Source organism: Zootoca vivipara, chromosome 3 (genome assembly GCF_965207765.1).
Source record: "Zootoca vivipara chromosome 3, rZooViv2.hap1.1, whole genome shotgun sequence".
Lineage (NCBI taxonomy): Eukaryota > Metazoa > Chordata > Lepidosauria > Squamata > Lacertidae > Zootoca > Zootoca vivipara.
In genome coordinates, this window is record NC_142586.1 from 67,461,404 (window position 1) to 67,481,841 (window position 20,438).

Consider the following 20,438-nt stretch of genomic DNA (forward strand, 5'->3'; position numbering starts at 1 on the left):
AAGTCTTCGGTTGTCAAAGCTGCATTTTGTGCTTCTGCGCATGCACCAACCGCACGTGCCGCTTCTGCGCAGGCGCGGCGAAAAGACTTCCGGGGTTGTCGACTTTGAAGTTGAAACCTTCGGAAGTCGAGTCGTTCGGATGCCGAGGTACCACTATAATTCATATTTCTTGTCTCTTGGAAAATTCTGCACCTACCCAAAATTTGAACTCAAATACACCCAGTCTTTCATTTTTCCTTTAGCACTTGCTGCAGCTGTAAATTGAGAAGCTGACATATTCTTGTAGCCCTTTGTCTCAGCAGTGGAAGCTTGTCTTAACTTCTGTTATCATAGGATTAGCTCTTAAAGGATGCTGATGCTGCACAGTTCAGTAACTTCATGGGCCCCCCTCTTAAATCTTTTGCTTCAGCCGTGGCATCAGCAGCTCTGGGGCTGTAGCCGTGCTCATGGTTTCTCTCATCTCAGAGCCACAACAGGTGCAGTAGGGGAACAGGGCCACTCCATCTAAATATCAGCTTCTGCTGTCGTTGCTGAAATTGCTGCAGCTAATTGGTAGCCTGCAGTGACAGTAGGAACAGTGTATTGTAATATAAATATGTCATTCTTAATGCAGCTATTACTGTAGTTTCCCCATTGCCTTGTGTTGATTTTGTTATTGGGGAAACTACTGAAGGTAGCATGAAAGTTACAAGAAGGTGCATAGATTGTAATTTGCCGGTTATGACAAGTAGTGTAAATCCTCTTCCTTTTATTCATAATACGATTATTATTATTATTATTATTATTCCCCACCCATTTGTCCCTGGAGAGAAATAATCAGGGTGCTTAATTTTCATAAACTGATGTCCAAAAAAGCAGTAAATACATATAAATTGAAGCTTAGTTAAGTAACTGTGCAAGGATTCTTTTCCTGAGCAGTTTATAAAGTCTTCTAAATAATAAATAAATGTTAAAAGGTGGGCCAAAAAAAGAATTGACGATTGGCTATCTAGAGTTTAAAAAGAAGAACCAGGTATTTTAAAATGAATATGAGTATCTTGAATCCTGCCAGGGTACTGAGAAAGCTATCAGAACACACAAGGTATGAGAGACACAAGCATAATAATAATAATAATAATAATAATAATAATAATAATAATAATAATAATACCATGCAACCAAATTCTTTCCTTTGGGTTAAATCCATAATGAGGCTAGGAAGTGACTCAGTTCTAAGCTATTCTCCTGAGACTGCTAAATCAAATGAAACATGACAAAAGTGAAACTTAATGCAGAATGCGTTTAAATAGCAAGTTGACAATAATGTGAATTCTAGATAGTGTTCTATCATGAATTTGAATCTCAAATGTGGGCAGAGCTGACTCTGGTAAAAGCACAATCAATTTAAGTCTATAAACAGGGTTACAATTTAGTTTGGTTGTTGTGGGTGAGGTTTTAAGTGTGCGGAAGTGAACATGAAAAATATAAGTGATTTCAGGCAAATTGTTAGAGACTGTAGATCGGAACAAGTTGGTTAAGCATGTGGTTTAGCAACCTTCTGTTGCCTCACAGAGAAGTATGATTTATTTTATTTATTTATAGTAGTGCTATGCTACCTCTTTACCAATGTTCTCTGGGCTGCATAATTTAAATGGGTTAAAATGCAGAAAAATATGACTACAACATAAAAGATACCACAGCACAGATAAAGCAATAAAATTAAGGCACAGACAGGTCTTAAAACTTCAAAAAGCCAAAATCAGTTTTGAAAGGCCAGCTCTCACTTGATGGTGGCCTCTGACAATGACCTCAAGGTGTGTGTAGGAACCTGTGAGAGGAAGGGACCTGGCTGAAAACTGCTGAGGTCTTTTAAGGTCAAAGCCAACACTCTGAGCTGGATCTGGAAAATGACTGGAATCCAGGGTAGCTACAAAGCAACTGGCATAATGTGTTCAAAACATCTAGCCCCAGTTAACAACCTTGCAGCCCAGATTTCTAGACTATTACCATAATAAAACATCTTTCCAAACATTTGTGTGCTCCCTAATAATCACATGTTGCCCTTGTCTGCTTCATAGTGATTTTTCAAAATAGCAAAACAAAATTTTGATGCACAGAAACTTTGTGAGCCAGATCTTGAGATGGTATCTGTCTGCCTTATAGCCGGAGTTGTTTGTGTTTGCATTTATTTGTGGTTCAGAGAAGTCATGTCTGAAAGTTTTGTCCCAGGATCAAATAGAGCAGTGCACTTTGTTTTACTGACCTTTGTTTCTTGTTGCATGTAAGTGAAAGAAAGCTATCATTAGCATTTAAGAAAGTTCCTGGAAGATTTAATAGCGTCAGTAGATTAGTTTGCCATCCCTTTCACAACTAGGTGCATAAAAGTTTCGTAAACCAGAAGGCTGATTTTGATGTCTATCCTCCCAAAGCTTCTAGTCCTTCCGAAGTATTGCACCTTGTTTCTCATCTACATCTCAGTGAGCTTTCAAAAGTTGTACCGGTACTTCCCACTCTAGTACACAAAGAAAGGGGGGGCAGCCCATAAAAAGCTGCCTTATAATGACTCAGAGTGTTGGTCAGTTGAGCTCAGTATTATTTATGCTGATATGCAGCAGCTCTTTGGTTTCTCAGGCAGACATTTCTTCCAAGCCTGCTTCCATATGTTGCAGGGAGTAGGGACTATGACTTCCTGCATGGAAGGTGAGTGTTCTGGCTCTGGGTGGCTGTTCTCCATAGTAGCAGTTCTATCTCATTAGCTCAGTGTTTTTCCAACCTATTTCTGACCGTGGTCCCCTTCCCACCGTGTTTCGTTCCTGTGCCCCTGCCCCGGACTTAGCCGGGGGGGGGGGGCCAGTGGGCAGCTGCTCCCCAAATAAGTAAAAGTCAATACAAATATGAGGTTCTGCCCCCCCCTAACAAAAGCCCTGGCTATGCCCAGGCCCCCCTCCTACCGGTAGAAAGGTAGTTATTTAAATGTTATGTTTGTAAATAGAACATCTTTTATTTATAATTATTATAATTTATACAAAATACAATTGCGTAGAATGATAGGAACATAATGAAATACTGTTGAAGCAGAAAACATAGAATCTTAGATCTGAAAAGGGACCCCAAGGGTCATATTTCTACTGCAGCCCCCTGCAACGTAGGAAACTCAGCTAAACTCATCCATGACAGATGGCCATCCAACCTCTGCTTTGAAACCTCCAAGGAAGGAGAGTCCAGATCCTCCCAAGGGAGATCCATCTTCCATGTATTATAAGAAGTAATCACTTAATTGACTCCAGTTATTTGAGACAGAGGGGAAAACCTATAGATACAGTCCAAAAGGTGCACAGGGAGTTCTGTATATGTGGGAGAATTTTTAAAAGCAAGTGGTCCTCACTGACCTGGTGCAAAAATATTGGTCATCCAGGGGAGCCCTGGCTGCCTATATAAAATACTATAGCGCCCCCCCCCTTACCTGGGAGTAAAGACCACTGAACTCAGAGTAGACAGTCAGCAGCATCAGACGACCCTGCTCAGCTAGGCACTGGGGTAGATTTCATCCTGCGCCTTGCAGAGCCAGGCCGACGATGCAGACGGGCCCTGCACCAACTCTGCAACATCCGAAGACCCTGATCTGCTAGGTGCTGGGGTGAATTGCACCCGCCTTGTGAAGTCAGCCCCAGGCTGCCACCATGCCGAGCACTGGCGGCAGCAACAAGAGGTCTGGCTCACTCAGCCCCACCCCAGGTCACATGAAGGTTCTGGATCGCGGGCTCTACAGGTCAAAACGGGAGCCTCAGCGATCACCATCTCCCACCAGAAGAAAACACACATGGCAAAAAGGAGTGTTGGTCCCTGGTGGGACACCCCCTTACCCACTTGCAGTTGGCCAAGCAGATAGCCAGCCATCAGGATTTTTAAAAAATCATTTTTAAAATTCACTTCTCACTTCCTTCTGTGGCCCCCTAGCCTACTTGGTTTTCACCTGGGGCCCCCTTGGAATATCCTGGGGGCCCCCAGGAGGCCATGTGGCCCCCGGTTGGGAAACACTGCATTAGCTAATCAGATGGGGTAGCTTCTGACCCTCAAAATATCTGGCGTGTGAGACTAGATACTTCCATAATGGAGTATCTGTTACCCTGCCAGCCAAGCAAGGGGCATGTGAGTGTGTATGTGCATGGAAATTGGTGTCCCATGAATGATTTGGCAGCACATGACATTCACATGCAGAGAGGTGCTTACCTTCATTCCTAGGCATGTAATGCAATTCTAATCCTTTTCTGTTTGTCTTGTGCTACAGAAAGAAACCTGTGACCTTTATTATTTCATGGGCACAAGAGTGTATAAGGTACCTTACCATGCTATTCTAGGAATATTACCACTTGTAGCTTTTTGTTGGTAAGTGGTGGAGGATTTTCATTTCATTTCATTTTTTTTTTTTTGCCTTTTCCAACTTCAGACAGAAAAGCTGGGGTGGGGGTGGGGAACTGCATTGTTGGGAGAGTTGCTGTATGTCACATGGGAGTGGCAAGTGTACAGAAAGTTCACAAGGATAGGGTGGAGACACACTAATGGGTTGCCTTTTCTAAACTGACCTCTATATCTTAATTCCTTTTGCTACTTAGGCAAGACAGTAAGTCTGAAGATGTCTCTGGCAGGATCTCCGAATCTGATCCTGAGGACTTGTCTGATGAAGAAAATACTGAAACTTCCTATGGAACCTCTCCTCCTAGCACACCACGGCAGAATAAGCGCTCGTCAACGAAGCATCTGAAAAATAGCGTTGGGAGACCTAGCGGCCGCTTTTTAAGAGGTATGTGTGTGGACGCTGGAAATGATAGAACTCGTAGCCCAAAACAGCTAGAGGGCTCAAAGTTGACCAATCTAGCCCAATATTGTCTACTCTGACTGGCAGTGCCTCTCCAGTGCTGTCTGGGCATAGAAACCTTTCCCCATCACCTCCTTCCAGAAGGATTTAACTGGGGAAAACATGGATTGCCAACTACTATGCTATGACTCCTCCCCTATTAATAACTGATAGTGGCTAAGAGAGTAGCCTTGAATATAGTCACCTGTATATCCTGTGGATATATCCTGAGGATGAGATATTTTTCTACAGAGTTCTGTAGCAATGATGCAGGTGCTGATTATATTAACGATTCTGCCCAAATCTCGCATTACTGCTCATACTAATGTAGCTCACAAACAGTACAGCATGCCAGTTAGTGTTTTTCTTGTAAAATAGCTGCATTCTGTGAATATAGGAAGTCCATTTAGTTTATGCTGCTGTTTCATTGTCATCATACTAATTGTTAACATTTATAAAGTGCTGCAGAATATTTAGAATACTCCATATATATATATATATATATATATATATATATATATATATATCCCCCCATATAGATGAATGGGATCCGAGGCGGAAAAGAGTGTTTCTCTACGACTAACAAGCAAGCTCATAATAGGACTTCTGATTTGTAGCTCATTCTCTTAGCCACTGTGCTAAACCTGCTCTCCAACTAGGTTGAACATATATCACTTAGTTCCTTTTTATTTCGTGTAACAGGAAGAGAGAGTTCACCACCCTCTGTTAAAGCGGTTAGTGGTTCAGGTACAACATGTATAGTATGTAATTTGTGATTCATGGCAAGAGCAGCACAGAAGTTTCCCCAGCAATGCCTGAAGTACAGAAGATTCATTATGCTGGAAAGTAGAAGAAAAGTGGTGGCGATGGGAACATACACTGCATTGAAACCTCCATCTGCCCCCGAGAGCATTATACCTTTACCTTCTTCTTTTTTTAACCTATACCAGTAGTATAGAACTCAAAGATGGAACAAACTGCTACAGAAGTTTTCTCCAACCCTCACAGCCTGGTAGTTTCTGTGAGAGGGCAATGGATCTATTACAATTATACCCCCTATTGCATAAGTGTGCAAAAATGGTTGCTAAAAACAACTCTCATTCTCTATGCAACATTTTCTTTTTTGAAACTTGTTAGGGTAGGGTTGGATGGGTTAATAAGACCTAATTGTGGGGGGGGGAGAGAGCAAAAATCCTTCTTCTCCCTTCCATTAGACTTGTGCTCTCCGAATTGCTCCTTAGTCACTCATTCTAGCTGCCATGTGCAGCAAAAGAGATAATTATAATGAGAAGTCAATTCTCATAATTACAATTAGTACAACAGAATGTTTCCATTAGGATGGTTTCAGAGCTAAACCTATTACTTTAAAAGCTCCACTGTATCATTATGTCTGCCTTTAGTTGCAAAGTGACTCAGCATTGCCTTTATTTCAGGGAGTGAAATGTGCTCCAGAATTTTTTTCTGTGGTTGTCAGTTATTACTATTAAATCTGTCATGACTGTTCAGGAAAATATGAATGTTTGAGTTCTTATGGTAGGTTGTGGTTTAAATTGAGCCCCTAGAACAGGCATAGGCAACCTTGGCTCTCCAGATGTTTTGGAACTACAACTCACATGATCCCTGACCACTGGCCCTGTTAGCTAGGGATCATAGGAGTTGTAGTTCCAAAACATCTGGAGAGCCAAGGTTGCCTATGCCTGCCCTAGAAAGAGCCCTCGGAACAAAGAAACCCCAGAAATAATTTGTGATACCTAGATGAAGCACCTTGACAATCACAACAAGAGTTTTCTCCATATCTTTAGCTGTCGAAGCTGTATGGGAAGTAGAAGAAGTGGTTGTATGGTAACTGGAACTTAATAAATCAGAGTTTAGCAAATGCAGCCCGTGAGAACTTCTTAATGCAGCCCCTGAGGCACCAGTGTGCTCTGTTTAATTACATGGGATGTGACTGTGCTGTTGCCATACCTGTAGCCACAAATAACATTCTGCCACTTTACCTCTGGCTGTTGTTGGATAGCCACTGATTTAATACATTGCTTATGACAATGAACTTGAAAACATACGGGGTACAATATTTTAAAACCACTTGTGCTACATTGAGTTCTGAACTGTTTAAATAATTGTAAGGGTGCCCAATGAATATGATCCGAATATGAAGTTTTGAGACTATGTGTCATGTGTGTTTAGCACTTCACAGAACTGGAATATTATACAAATGGGGTAAAGAAAAACAGGGCATGTGTGTTTTAAAAAAGTGAACTTATTACTTCTGGTGCAAACAATTTTTATCTCCTAATTTTCAGAGAAGATGAGCTCGCCAAGCCAGCTGTCCAACAAAGAGAACGCCAAAACCACTGAGAACACTGAAGAGCAGAGCTATAAGCAGGGGAAAAAGATCCGAGCCACCCTGAGGACAACTGAGAGGGATCACAAGAAAAATGTACAGTGCTCATTCATGTTGGACACGGTTGGTGGGTCCTTGCCAAAAAAGTCAATTCCAGATGTTGATCTCAATAAGCCTTACCTCAGCCTTGGCTGCAGCAATGCGAAGCCTCTCGTATCTGTACCTGTGCCTATAGCCAAAACTACACGCCAGACTTCTCGTACTGATTACCCAGCGGACCGCTTAAAGTTCTTTGAAACCCTGCGGCTTTTGTTAAAGCTTACCTCAGTTTCCAAGAAAAAGGACAAAGAGCAGAAAGGGCAGGAGAGCACTTCCGCTGTTGAGTTAAACCGATCCAATGAACTAATTTGGCTTGAACTGCAAGCTTGGCATGCGGGGCGGACTATTAACGACCAAGACTTCTTTCTGTACACAGCCCGCCAAGCCATCCCAGATATTATTGTTGAAATCCTTACTTTCAAAGTGAACTATGGGAACCTCTCCTGTCTAGGAAGTGGCGCTAGTCTTAATGGTACATCAGGAGGACAGTGTAAAGCAGCTCATGGAGCTAATGCTATGGGCTACTCTAGCTACCATGAGCATCTCTATCGCCAGCGGGTCTCATTTGAACAGGTAAAGCGGATAATGGAGCTGCTAGAATACGTAGAAGCACTTTATCCATCTCTGAAGGCCCTTCAAAGTGACTACGAAAAGTATGCTGCGAGGGATTTTCAGGACAGGGTGCAGGCACTCTGTCTCTGGTTGAACATTACAAAAGACTTAAACCAGAAACTGAGGATTATGGGAACTGTTTTGGGCATCAAGGATCTCTCTGACATTGGCTGGCCAGTGTTTGAAATCCCTTCTCCTCGTCCATTCAGGGACAGCGATCCAGAGGATGAGGATGAGGAGGAGGAGGACGATAGGGAAACCTCGGGGGCGTGCACAGAAGAAAGTGAAGATGAAGAACAAATCTCTCAGGAGAGTGTGGAGGAACTCAGACAAGCCATCCAGAATAATTTTGCCAATAAGCCAAATTTTGACTTTCAGGCACAGGACCATTTGTCGAGAAAGCTTGACAGGCTTGAATCTGAGGACGACTCAACCTGCTGGGCTGTTACGGAGTGCAGCGGTGAGACGGGGTGCAGCAGACACTGTTTGACCTCTATTTATAGACCGTTTGTAGATAAAGCACTGAAACAAATGGGGTTGCGAAAGCTCATTTTAAGACTGCACAAGTTAATGCACGGCTCCTTGCAAAGGGCCCGAATGGCATTGATAAAGAGCGATCAGCAGTTGGAGGTAGGTTCTGGGAGGAACAGGGGGTGGGAATCGGTTGTTCACACTGGTAAAAGATTTTCAAGAAACTGTTCCTTTGTTTCAATTTTCTCTTCGGAAACTATTCTTCTGTATAATACGCACATAGTTGTTTTGCGATATGCAGTGCCTTGCTAATGAGTCATCTTAATGTGTTAATGGAGAAGTATTGTATATAAAAACACAATGTGGAACTCCCATGTTGGTCATGCTGGCCTTGGAAGTACGCATGTGCCCTGGCTCCATGTTGGCTGTGTGAGGTGCTGAGCCCTGAAATCTCTCCTTGAAGCTGCTTTGTTAAAGAGCAGAGGCCTGAGGAAGGTTTCTCTTCTCGGCTCTCCCATCTGTGAATCGTCAGTCCAGTTGCCTTCCCTCCCTTCTTGTTTGGATCATAGTTGTTACTGCCCATAAAGTCATGGGCAGAGTCTAGAAATGAAGGCTAGACTTTCAAAGCGTGATGCTTTGTGTACTGGTTAATATATGGCAGAGTTAGGGGTCCAGCCCCACAGAAATGAAATCGAAAGCTTTCCTGTATTTGTGAAGTGTGGGAAACTAAAGCTCTCATGGGAGTCCTTGCTGGAGCTGAAGCGAAATGTAGTACAGTACATGCTTGGAATCTGTTCAGTTCTGAATTTTACAATACGGATTGGCATGGAAATGAAACTTAAATAACTTATTTCCTTTTTTATTAGATTTATATTCTGCCCTTTGCCCAAGGAGCTCGGGGCGTTGTGTGTAGTTGTTCCCCTACCCATCTAAATTCATCCTCAATGTTTCTTTGAGGTGGGTTGGGCTGAGATACAGTGACCAGCCCAATGTGACCAAGCCATGATTTTCATGCCTGAGTGGAGAATTGAATTTGGCTTGCCCTGGTTTTAGTCTCAACACCTTTTCATGGATTAACATCATGACACCCATGGAGATCCTCATGCTCTGAGATCTTCCTTTGTGCCTGCAGGGTCACTCCCCCTCCCCCCACTGAAATGAGCCTTCTTTAGCTAATAAAAGACCCTTTTCAAGGTAACTGTGGTGTGCAGGACATTATTGGGTGCATGCATTATTGTTAGGAAGGGGAGATTTATGGTATGCCTGTGGGTGCCCATAGCAGTTTCTCGGTTTTGTGTTGTGCCAACAAATGAAGTATGAGTGGCAACCCATTCAATCACTTCCACATTACTCTTCCATTCTTTTAATCTCTTCCATGGCTACTGAAGTATCATTCAAATTACACCAGAATGTCTGTGTTCATCATGGCGTTTGGAGGGGGGTTGCTCAAGGACAAATGTGTGTTCTGAAGAAGATAAAGTGATTTAAAGATACTGGATGTTCTTTTATTATAATATATGAGTTTGAGCATATTAATTTATACTGTAAGCCTTGTATGGGTATTGAATTGAAAATATACATGTGGGTATGATGCCTTATTGTGCTTTGTATATCAAATTGTGTTTTTAATTTGAATAACCACAGTCTAGAATAAAATTAGAAGGCACATCAAGATGACCCTTGCCTTGAGAATGGATTTGCTAATCCTAATTATCTACCATAGCTACTTTCTCAAATTGTCCAAGGAAGGTTCTGCTACTTTTCTGTGCAGTTTTTTCCATGAACAAAATGATCGCTGCTAGAAAGTTTTTCCCGTTATCTAATCTGCTCTTCTGCAATACAGATTTTTAAAATGTGAATGTGGAGAGATGAGCATCGCTGTTGTGTTAACTACCCAGCGATGGCATTATAATTGTATATAGAGTTCATACCTTTCAGCTGTTTTATAAAGAATCCTAAGTCTTATTAAATGAAACCACATGGGATGTTAAGAAACCTATCTAACAAGGTCTCACCGTCTAATTTGATGGTGAACAGTGAGGTGTAAAAAAGAATTGAGGCATTGACTGGTTCCATTTTCCAAATTAACTCCTGAGTTTAGGATTGGAATATTATTATTATTATTATTATTATTATTATTATTAATAATAATAATATTATATTTTAACAACCAGCCCTTTTAAAGGGCTGTTTAATAGTGAAGTCTACTCCAGGTAAGTTTTCTTGTGGAGACATCTTTCTTTAGAACAAGGCAGCTAACCTATGGCTGTCCAGAAGATGATGTTGGACTCCCTTCAATCCCAGCCATCATAGTCAATTGTCAGGGATGATGAGAGTTGCAATCCAGTGGTATATGGGTAGCCACAGGTTACCAACCCCTGCTCTAGAAGATACTGGATGTAGACTTTTCGCACTGTTTTTTGCTTTGCAGAAATTAATAATCTATATTAGTATATAGAAGGATGAAGTTCACATTTTGGCAATGGTGTATTTCTTAGCATGTTCATTCCTGAAATATTTCGTTTTCTGAAATAATGCTAAAATGAGAAGCAGTCATCTAATAACAAATGCACAAAATGTCAGAAATGTGGGGCGGGGGTAGTATAAAGAAAAGCAAATTGGATGTTGCATTTATGAAAACTAAGACACTTACAGTACAATCCCATACATGCCTACTCAGAAGTCAGCCCCATTGAGTTCAGTGGGACATCTTCCCAGGTAAGTGTATACAGGAATGCAGCTTTAATACGTTTAACTTTTTGGGCTAGTATAATTACATGTAACTAGCTTACTGTGTCTATTTAAAATTATAAATTTCTGATTCCAGAGAGATGCTGATCAAATTATTTACTACTTAAGTATGATAATTTCATATGTCATAATATGGAATATGATGTGCAAAGTAAAAAAGGACTTTGAGCATCCTGCTATTTCAGTTCTATGACTGTGAATGTTTAGTTACATGAGCATTTATTCATTACATGAGCTGTTGCTTCCGAAACGTTCAAAAACCAAAGTGCGGCTTCTGATTGGCTGCAGGAAGCTCCTGCAGCCAATTGGAAGCCCTGTCAGATGTTCGGCTTCCAAAAGAACGTTCGAAAACCAGAACAGTCCCTCCCGGTTTTTCGATCGTTCGGGAGCTGGAACGTTAGACTCCCAAGGCGTTTGGGAGCCATGGTACGGCAGTAATGTAGTAGTAGTAGTAGTAATAGTAGTAGTACCGGTAGTAGTAATAATAATAATAATAATAATACTGGTGCTATGAACACAAACTTTTAATACCAGTCACACTCAGAGGTGCATTCAATCATTCTTTGCATCCTATCTCTTCCTCAGCTATACATTTTTTTTATTTGGATGAACTCATTTAGTAATAAGCACTTAAAATGCTGATATCAGTGGAAATGTATACATTCACAGGGGTTTCCCTTTCCTTAAAATCCAAGGAGGAGCAATTTTATAAAATGCACCTCATTTTTATAAATGAACATTTAAATTTACAGTTAGTAGCTGAAGGACAAACTCGTTGCAAATGGCTTTTTAACACATTGATGTAGGTAGCAATTTGTTTAGCCTATTAACGTTTTATATTGCATGTAGTGCTGTACAATCACTTAACATAAGTGTTTTAGACATTGTTTTAACAGTAGGTTCGTTTGCAGATTGGAATTATGATGTTCATTTTAATGTTTACTGCATGGCATAGTAAAGCCGAACTATCACAAAATATCCCAACCCACCCATGCAGATTTTTTAGAGGTGCCCCTCATGGAACTTCAGATATATTTTGCTTTGAATATCAATTCTTGTGCTGCATCACAAACTTCTTTTGAAATCCACTCACTTAAAAATGGGCTTGCTATGCAGCATGGCATGATGCTGATTTGAGAAAGCTCAAGCGCCCTTCTGGGCGTGCAAAGTTAATTGTGTGATCTCTCCTGGCTTGTGACCAGCATCTACTACTATATTTCTACAGGTCTGAAAGGAAAGCCTGATACTTTGATTGAACAAGATTGTTGTTCTTGTTGTTTTGGTCAATGTTTGGTGGTGGGTTTACATCTGATAAGTTATTTAACTGGAGGGGGGGGGGAGAAAGCGTTCCAGGTTGTTTGTTACATAGTATCTATTTTTTTGTTAGTTTTCAGAGTACCCAGATCCCATTTTATGTTCAGATTACGTGCAGTTGTCAAATTCTCCGCCTTCTTCAGATCAAAAGTGCAGCACTGTGTCACGGGAAGAGCTGAAGTCTATGGATTTGCCATCTTTTGAGCCTGCATTCCTAGTTCTTTGCCGAGTCCTTCTCAATGTTATCCATGAATGCCTCAAATTAAGGTTGGAACAGCGGCCTGCTGGGGAGCCATCTCTCTTGAGTATTAAACAGGTTTGTGTGTTATTAACCCCCATTCCCTCTCCAATCCTTAGCAATAAGTCTTATATTGTTGCACAGAAGGGATGCGTAGTATGTACAGTGGTGCCTCGCTTAACGAATGCCCTGTAAGACTAATTTTTCGCTAGACGAATGGATTTTGCAATCGGAGGTTGCCTCGCAAGACGACGAGTTTTTCTATGGCCGCCGCTTCGTCTTGCGAAGTGTGGCCATAGAAAAACAAACCTCCGACTGCAAAGTCCCGCGTGCAGCGAAAAATTGCCAGGGCTTTTTGCCGCCTGCCTTCCCCTTGGCCTGGGGAAGGCAGGCGGCAAAACACCCCCACATCGCCGCACTTCTGTCGGGCGGGGAGAGGGAGGAAATCCCGGATCTGTTGGGCGGGAGGGAGGGAGGAAATCACGGATCTGTCAGGCGTTTTCGCTGGCTGCCTTCCCCAATTCAAGGGGAAGGCAGCCAATGAAACACCCCCCCGCACCGGCGCGCTTTGGCTCTGGGTGATGGGGCGAAAGCACGCCGATGTGGGGGGTGTTTTGCCAGCTGTCTTCCCCTTGAATTGGGGAAGGCAGCCTGCGAAAACGTCCCTGCACCGGCACGCTTTGGCTCTGGGTGATGGGGCGAAAGCGCGCCGGTGCGGAGATGTTTTCGCTGGCTGCCGAAAGCCCCGCTTTCACCTCAGCCCGTCCGACACAGCGCAGATCGGAGGAGGCTTCTCCTCCGATCCCGCTGTGTCGGATGGGGTGTTGGGAAAGCTGGCGGCAGGGGGAGAGGAAGGAAGGAAGAGAAAGGGCTGCTTTCTCTTCCTTCGTTCCTCCCCCCCCCCAACAGAGCCCGCATCTGACGGGGGTTCGGAAGCCCTGTCAAATGCCGGCTCTGTCGGGCGAGGCGGTGGCACACACCTCTCTTGGCTCGGGGACGGCAGGCAGGCAAGAGAACAAGCGCCTGCCTGCCTTCCCCGAGCCAAAAGAGTAAAAACCGCTGCCGCTGCCAGGCCCCCGGAGCCCATATGAACGCATTAATTGACTTTTAATGCGTTCCTATGGGAAACAGTGCCTCGCAAGACGAAATTTTCGTAGGACGAATTGAGTCCTGGAACGAATTAATTTCGTCTAGCGAGGCACCACTGTATTTAGATTGGTGGTAATATTTTTCAGTAGCATGAAAATATACTTAAAAGATAACGAAGGTCAATATTCTGTGTACCATTCTAACATTTTGCAAATAATTCTCTGCTAATTGCTTTACCAAAAGTTACGGTAAGATCTTATACCTCTTATCCTCCAAAAGCCTACAATTTTTTGTAAGCTGCTTTGAGACACATGGTAAGAAGCAGGATATACATTTCTTGATAAAGTGATGAACAATTCAGAGGGAAGCACAGTAATCTGATATTTCTTTTTCTTGTAAGAATGAGGACAATTACTGAGGATTCTGTGGAGGGCAAATATGGTTCTGTCTCTGCTTCTTTGCCAACTAAATTGACTTATTCCTTAGCTTGGGTAAATACATAGCATATTTATTTAATGGGTTTTAACTCCCTACTCTGTTGCAGGGGCTTGGGTTACAGTATACTGTAAAAGGTTTATCACACCCCCTCCCTTCCCCACAATTCTAGCATTGTAGCAGGCAAACGTGAAAATATGAGGGCAGGCTTTTAGGGGTTTTTTAATTAAAATAAAAAGGTTTTGTGAAATGATATAAAGCAAACTTTTTATAATGGTGTGTGGGATTTGACCTGTGGAGATCTGGGTTCAGATACCATCACTGGTCATTACCATTTGAGGCCTTTCTTTGAGTAAAAAGTGGCCCCAAGTTACAGGCTCATTGTGATAATAAATGAAGAAAGGTTTGTAAAACGCTTAGCAGAGTTAATGGTCTGTAGAATTCACCTCTGAAATACCACCCACTCTACTGTTGTAGCTCTTGTGTTGCTTGGCTGTTTTATGTTGTGCAGAGAGGGCCACATGATCTATTAAAACCTCTAAATTAAATCTATAATTAAAATCTCAAGAGAAACTCTAAGCGTCTGAATGATTTATTGCTCTTTATGGACTGTTCCCTTGCAGCTAGTGAGAGAGTGTAAAGAGGTCCTGAAAGGGGGTCTGCTTATGAAGCAATATTATCAGTTTATGTTACGTGAGGTGTTAGATGACTTACAGAAGAACAACTGCAACATCGACTCTTTTGAGGAAGACCTGCATAAGATGTTAATGGTAAGCAAGCAATCCTATTATTTTTTTTAGTGGGTCACTTCTGTAGGTTTCTCTATCGGATTCTTAATTGTCTCACCATTGTCAGTTTATTTTCATTAGCTTCTCTAGTTGTGCAGGAATTGTGTTTCTGTTTTAACTATGCTGTGCAATGTAATCAGGGGTCCTGTTTTGGATGGTCCTGAGCTTTGCTCTTTAGAAACAAAAACAGAGATGAGGTGCTGCTTTTTACATATCTCCCTTGGCATCTCACCTACTCCCCAATACATTCTGACGATATTCTATTTCACAAAGCCACCATCACATTACAGGTGGGCTCTTTCTCCATTGTGCAGTGATTGTGGAACAATAACCTAAATTGCTGTTCTTCCTTTTTCAAGGTTTATTTTGATTATATGCGAAGCTGGATCCAAATGCTACAGCAGTTACCTCAAGCATCTCATAGTTTAAAAAATCTCCTGGAGGAAGAATGGAATTTCACCAAAGAAATCACTCCTTATATACGAGGAGGTGAAGCTCAAGCTGGAAAATTGTTCTGGTAGAACTTATTATTATTGTAATTCTCATGTCCATTTTGCTCAAAATTTATTAACAGGGAATTTTTAAAAAAAGTTTTATTAATTGGAAGTCTACTGCCATTTAAAAATATTACTGTACATGATAGAAAGTTCTAAGGTTTATTTAAAAAAGGATCTGCTAAGATTACAGCTCCCTTAAGCAGCTTGTTGTCATGTCTCCCAATTCTATTGTTTCGTCAAAAAGTAAAGTCGATCTTATTAAAAAGCTAGTAAAAGTTGTATTAAGCAGTGTGTATCTGAACAATTTTAAAATTAATTACTTCCCCCCCCCAAACTGCATCTGACTGGGGAACATTTCATTTCATTTATTTTACATAAACTTTATTTAATACTTTCATATCAATGGCATTCTAATCCTGGAGTGCTTTGGAAGTTTTGATGCACAAGCCTCTTTCTGCTGTGTCTGTGGGAGTGACAATTGTTTTTGATTTTGTTTCAGTGACATTGCAGGAGTGCTGCTTAAATCTACAGGGATCTTTTTAGACTCTGGCTTACAAGAGAGCTGTGATGAGTTTTGGGCTAATGCTGATGACAGTGCAGCTTCAGATGAAATCAGGTACTCCCAGACCTACATAAGACACACTATAATGTTATGGATGTCTTTATATGCATGAAAGAAGCAGCATGAATTTCTTTTAAAATTGCAGCAGAAACCCAGTGTTTGTGTATGCTCAGCCTAATAATGATTGCAGTTAAGGGCCTGAAAATAATTTCTGTGCCTTGTTTCCTTAAACTGTACACTTTGTCTTTTTGTGTAGGATGTGTCATCTTCTCAATACCAGATTCATTTTTAGCTTCTTGTTTGTACATATTTGCCTTCTGACTTCTTGATTAGTCTTTTTTTATGTGTTCTTCTTCAGCACATTTGAATGCATGTGTGACAATGTGTTGAAATAACTGCATTCTGTTAAATTATTTGTAGGAGGTCTGTGATAGAGACCAGCCGGGCACTGAAAGAGCTGTTCCATGAAGCCAGAGAGAGAGCATCCAAAGCTCTTGGCTTTGCCAAGAGATTAAGAAAGGTAAAAATAAAATGTGGTTTTACATAGTGTGTCCAAATTCAGCTGCATTGATAGGCTTCTCAACAGTGCACTTTGATAAACACCTGTCATTTTATTCTTAGGACCTTGAAATAGCAGCAGAGTTCACATTGTCTGCCTCTGTGCGGGACTTCCTCAGTGCCCTGAAAGCACAACAGTACATGAAGGTAAAATCAACCTGGGGCTTAAAGGCCCTATTATGCTCTCCAGTGTGTGGCGTGTAGATCTTGTGCATGTCTACCTACCAAGGTTAGACATTTCTAGCTACCAACGGACCAGTTCGTGGGGGCATACTTTGCTGAATTATAACCTGCACTTGGATCATATGATGAAGGGAAGGATAAGATACACTTAAGAATTTCTCACTGTGTGCTGTGATGATGGGTAATGAAACATGGGAAGACAGAGTGGTGCCTAGTAATGCGTTGTCACTACACCCTGGGGCGAGAGCAACACCACTTGGTATGTCTTCAGTGTCAATTCTCTGTAGTCTTGTTCCCTGTGATCCCCACTGGCTAAGATCATGCAATGATGGGGAGACAACTGAGATACAGAAGCACTAGGTGGTAGTTGTGGGGAGGGATGCAATGCAAATAGCCATGGAAAAGGTGCATAAAGTATGGGGTGGAAGTCACTTAGTATCTGTGAAAATCCTTTCACCCTGAGAAAAATGAGTGAAATTTTTCGGTGGTTCTAGGTGTTAATAATTTGGACCCTATTGGTTTGTTCCTCAGGTACAGATCCCTGGACTTGAAAACTTGCAGATTTTTGTGCCAGATAACCTTTCAGGAGAGAAATCTATCATCCTGCAGCTACTTAATACAGCTGCAGGGAAGGACTGTTCAAAAGACTCTGACGAGGTTGCAAGCGAACCATTTTTACTTATGACAAAGTACAGGGACAAAGATGATGACACTGATGACAGCTGGAGCACTTGGGAAGGACAGCCTGTCAAAATTGTCCCTCAGGTGGAGACAATTGACACATTGAGAAGTATGCAGGTAAGTAATTTCTGTATTAGTATTCTTCCGATTTGGTAAATGGTAGTTCTTTATGGACTCCCAACATTTAAGAAATGCTCTGCTTTTCTCACATGTAAGGAAATCGGAAACTCTACTAGGATAGGACCTTAGGTGCTTGAGAATTCGGCCTATGCATTCTTCATAGGGGTTTAGTTTTCATATGATCCTCATGTTGCAAAAAAGTGTGTATTGGATTGAGAGTAGAATAAATTGTCAATATAGCCTTAGATCAGACTGGATGCTGCGATCCAGAACTTCAAATGTGCACGGTGCTTTGCTGAGTAAAGTGGTTCTATTCTGAACAGCTTGCTGTAGTACCTAACTGTAGATCGCTTTTTATTATTCTACCTTTTTGTAAAACCGCTTTGAGGTTTCTTCTACAATCAAGCCTTGTATAAATTTTATAAAATAAATAAGAAACAAAATTGGAAGCTAGATGATGGTAGTAGAACATTGTTATAATGTTAATAAGTTCTTGCACCAGTTGACATATGGGAGATATCAAACGGCTTTCTTCACTTTAGAAGTATGAAACGAATGCACATAGTGAACATATAAAGTTTTCATTCTAGCAACAAGAAGTGCATGGAGCTCTCCTCCTCCCACCGCTCAGCAACTGATTTGCTGAAGTGTGCGTCTGCATAGACTTCATTCCCCAACTTGCTGTGTGGAGGTTTTGTGCCACAGCTGCACATACAACTGGAGCTTCTCTCATCCCTAGCAGCCTCTGGTGCATAGAGGGAGGCAGACAATACACCAAAATATGTTTATCAATATGTAATGGTCTCTAAATTGATCACATTGAATGTTGAAGAGGCAGCCTTGGAAAATCCAGAAGTACAACTGGAGACATTTTTCATAAAATTAGCAATTTTGTGGGAAGGAAAATAGTACCATTTAAAACATGTCAGAGTTAAGTATTTTAAATTTCAGAATAGCTGTAATTGAATTCGCGTGGAGAACCTGTTCTCAGCAACACCATAAATTAACCTCATATTCTTAGGTTGACAACCTCCTCCTTGTAGTCATGCAGCCTGTTCATCTTGTGAACCAGAGAAAAGCTGTCCAACAGTTTCTTGAAGGGCTCATCTCTTTACATCAGGAGCAAACATCCAGCCAGCCAGTCATTGCCAAAGCTTTGCAGCAGCTGAAGGTACACATATTTCTGGTTTATATTCCTCTGGATTGTTAAGCATTCTCAGTTACCGTACTTATAATTACAAAATCCCTAAAGAGGCGCCCAAGGTCTACTTTTAAATGCAAGTGATCAGAAAAAGATTGTCATTGCAGTTTTGTGTAAGTAAGTTGAGAGTCATTTATACAGCAGGCTGAATGAATTGTATGTACAAATTGGGAAGTTGTATGTTTATGCACTGACGCATGAGGCATAGCTTCCAAACAGATTTAAATAGTAAATAAGAAACTTTATATCGTGCTTTAGGAAAACAGTAAAATGCAATGCTTGGGGAAACCTTTCTCTTATAAGGCTTTACTATTTACAAATCACCAGTTTTATCCACCTGACTTCTACTCAGAGTAGATCCATTAAAATTAATGGACCTAAGATATTCATGCCCATTAATTTCTGGATTACTGCTGTGGTTACAAAAGTCACTTATCAATGTTTGGTCCAGTGTTCCAGATTTCTAGGGGTTAACCAGCAAATTCATGGAAGCTGGCCATTGCAATCTGTGTGTGGGAAACTGGGTGTGGAAACTTGCATGCACACAAATAGTGGTTGGGTATATGCACTTGAAGAAACTTAATAACACTTTTGATGAAGTTGGCTCTTGCATAAAAATCACATTTACAGTGCAATCCTATATATGTCTACTCTGAAGCAAGAACCACTGAGTTCAGTGGGACTTACTGCCGGGTAAATAGGTATAGGATTGCAGCCTAAGGTACCCCATGATATAGCGAGAAGTAGCCATTGAGGGTTATCATAAAGTTCCTGTAGAACCATGTATTACACGATAAGGAAGTCTCAATTAACTATGAGTTAATTGTTTTGATAAATTTGTTGTTTGCTTTATATGCTGTTGTGTTTGATATTATAGAGACTGCAGTGTTTGTTGTTTTTAAATGCTATTGTGATTTCTGTGAGACTCTTTGAGCTCAGCATTTGCTATTTGAAAAGCAGAATACAAATATTAAATACACACAGATTTCAGCAAATATTTTTCCTGTTTTCCAGAGTGATGCATTACAGCTTTGCAATAAGATAAGCAGTGCGATTGACAGAGTTGATCGCATGTTCACATCTGAATTTGATGCTGAGGTTGATGAATCGGAATCTGCCACCTTGCAGCAATATTATCGGGAAGCCATGATTCAGTGTTACAACTTTGGTTTTGAGGTTGGTTCAAGAGAAATGTTTTGCCTATTTTTTTTTCCAAGCGGAAGGCTACAATTTTATTTCTTTGAAGTGAATTTTTAAATGGGTCATGTTTTTTAAAGCAGCCTTTTGATTGGGTAATCACTTTTCACTTCGGAGAAATAGCGTTGTGTAGCTAATAGTACCGGTAGCAGAATGTTTAGAATCAGACCTAAGGGCTCGTCTAGCATAGTGTTCCGTTCTTACAGGGGCCAACCAGATGAGAAGTCCACAAGCAAGACATGAGTGCAATAGCACTCTTCCGCTTGACATTTCATGCAAAAGAACAAAAACGCACAGAAAAATAAAAACAATATATATTTCCCATTAGAAGAATGCTTGTTTTGTTTGAAAGTCATGAAACATTGGAGGCTGTGTAGCAAGCACACCACATAAGAAAGGAGAGTAAGACCATCTGCTTAGGTCAAGATTAGACCCATCGCAGCTCTTCTCCTTTTTCAAGGGCT

The 20,438-nt window shown here is 41.3% G+C and overlaps 1 protein-coding gene across 6 annotated transcripts in view; it reads left to right on the forward strand.

Annotated features, from left to right (window-relative positions):
* MAP3K4 (mitogen-activated protein kinase kinase kinase 4) overlaps positions 1–20,438 on the forward strand; it is a 57,381-nt gene that overhangs the window by 15,833 nt on the left and 21,110 nt on the right. For all 6 annotated transcript variants that reach the window (XM_035108600.3, XM_035108603.3, XM_035108601.3 and 3 more), the window contains exons 2-12: positions 4,593–4,780; positions 7,138–8,519; positions 12,499–12,741; positions 14,811–14,957; positions 15,335–15,492; positions 15,972–16,088; positions 16,455–16,554; positions 16,656–16,739; positions 17,307–17,573; positions 18,598–18,747; positions 19,792–19,953. In XM_035108600.3, coding sequence (XP_034964491.3) covers positions 4,593–4,780; positions 7,138–8,519; positions 12,499–12,741; positions 14,811–14,957; positions 15,335–15,492; positions 15,972–16,088; positions 16,455–16,554; positions 16,656–16,739; positions 17,307–17,573; positions 18,598–18,747; positions 19,792–19,953 — 2,998 coding nt within the window. The remainder of the gene's footprint in view (positions 1–4,592; positions 4,781–7,137; positions 8,520–12,498; positions 12,742–14,810; positions 14,958–15,334; positions 15,493–15,971; positions 16,089–16,454; positions 16,555–16,655; positions 16,740–17,306; positions 17,574–18,597; positions 18,748–19,791; positions 19,954–20,438) is intronic.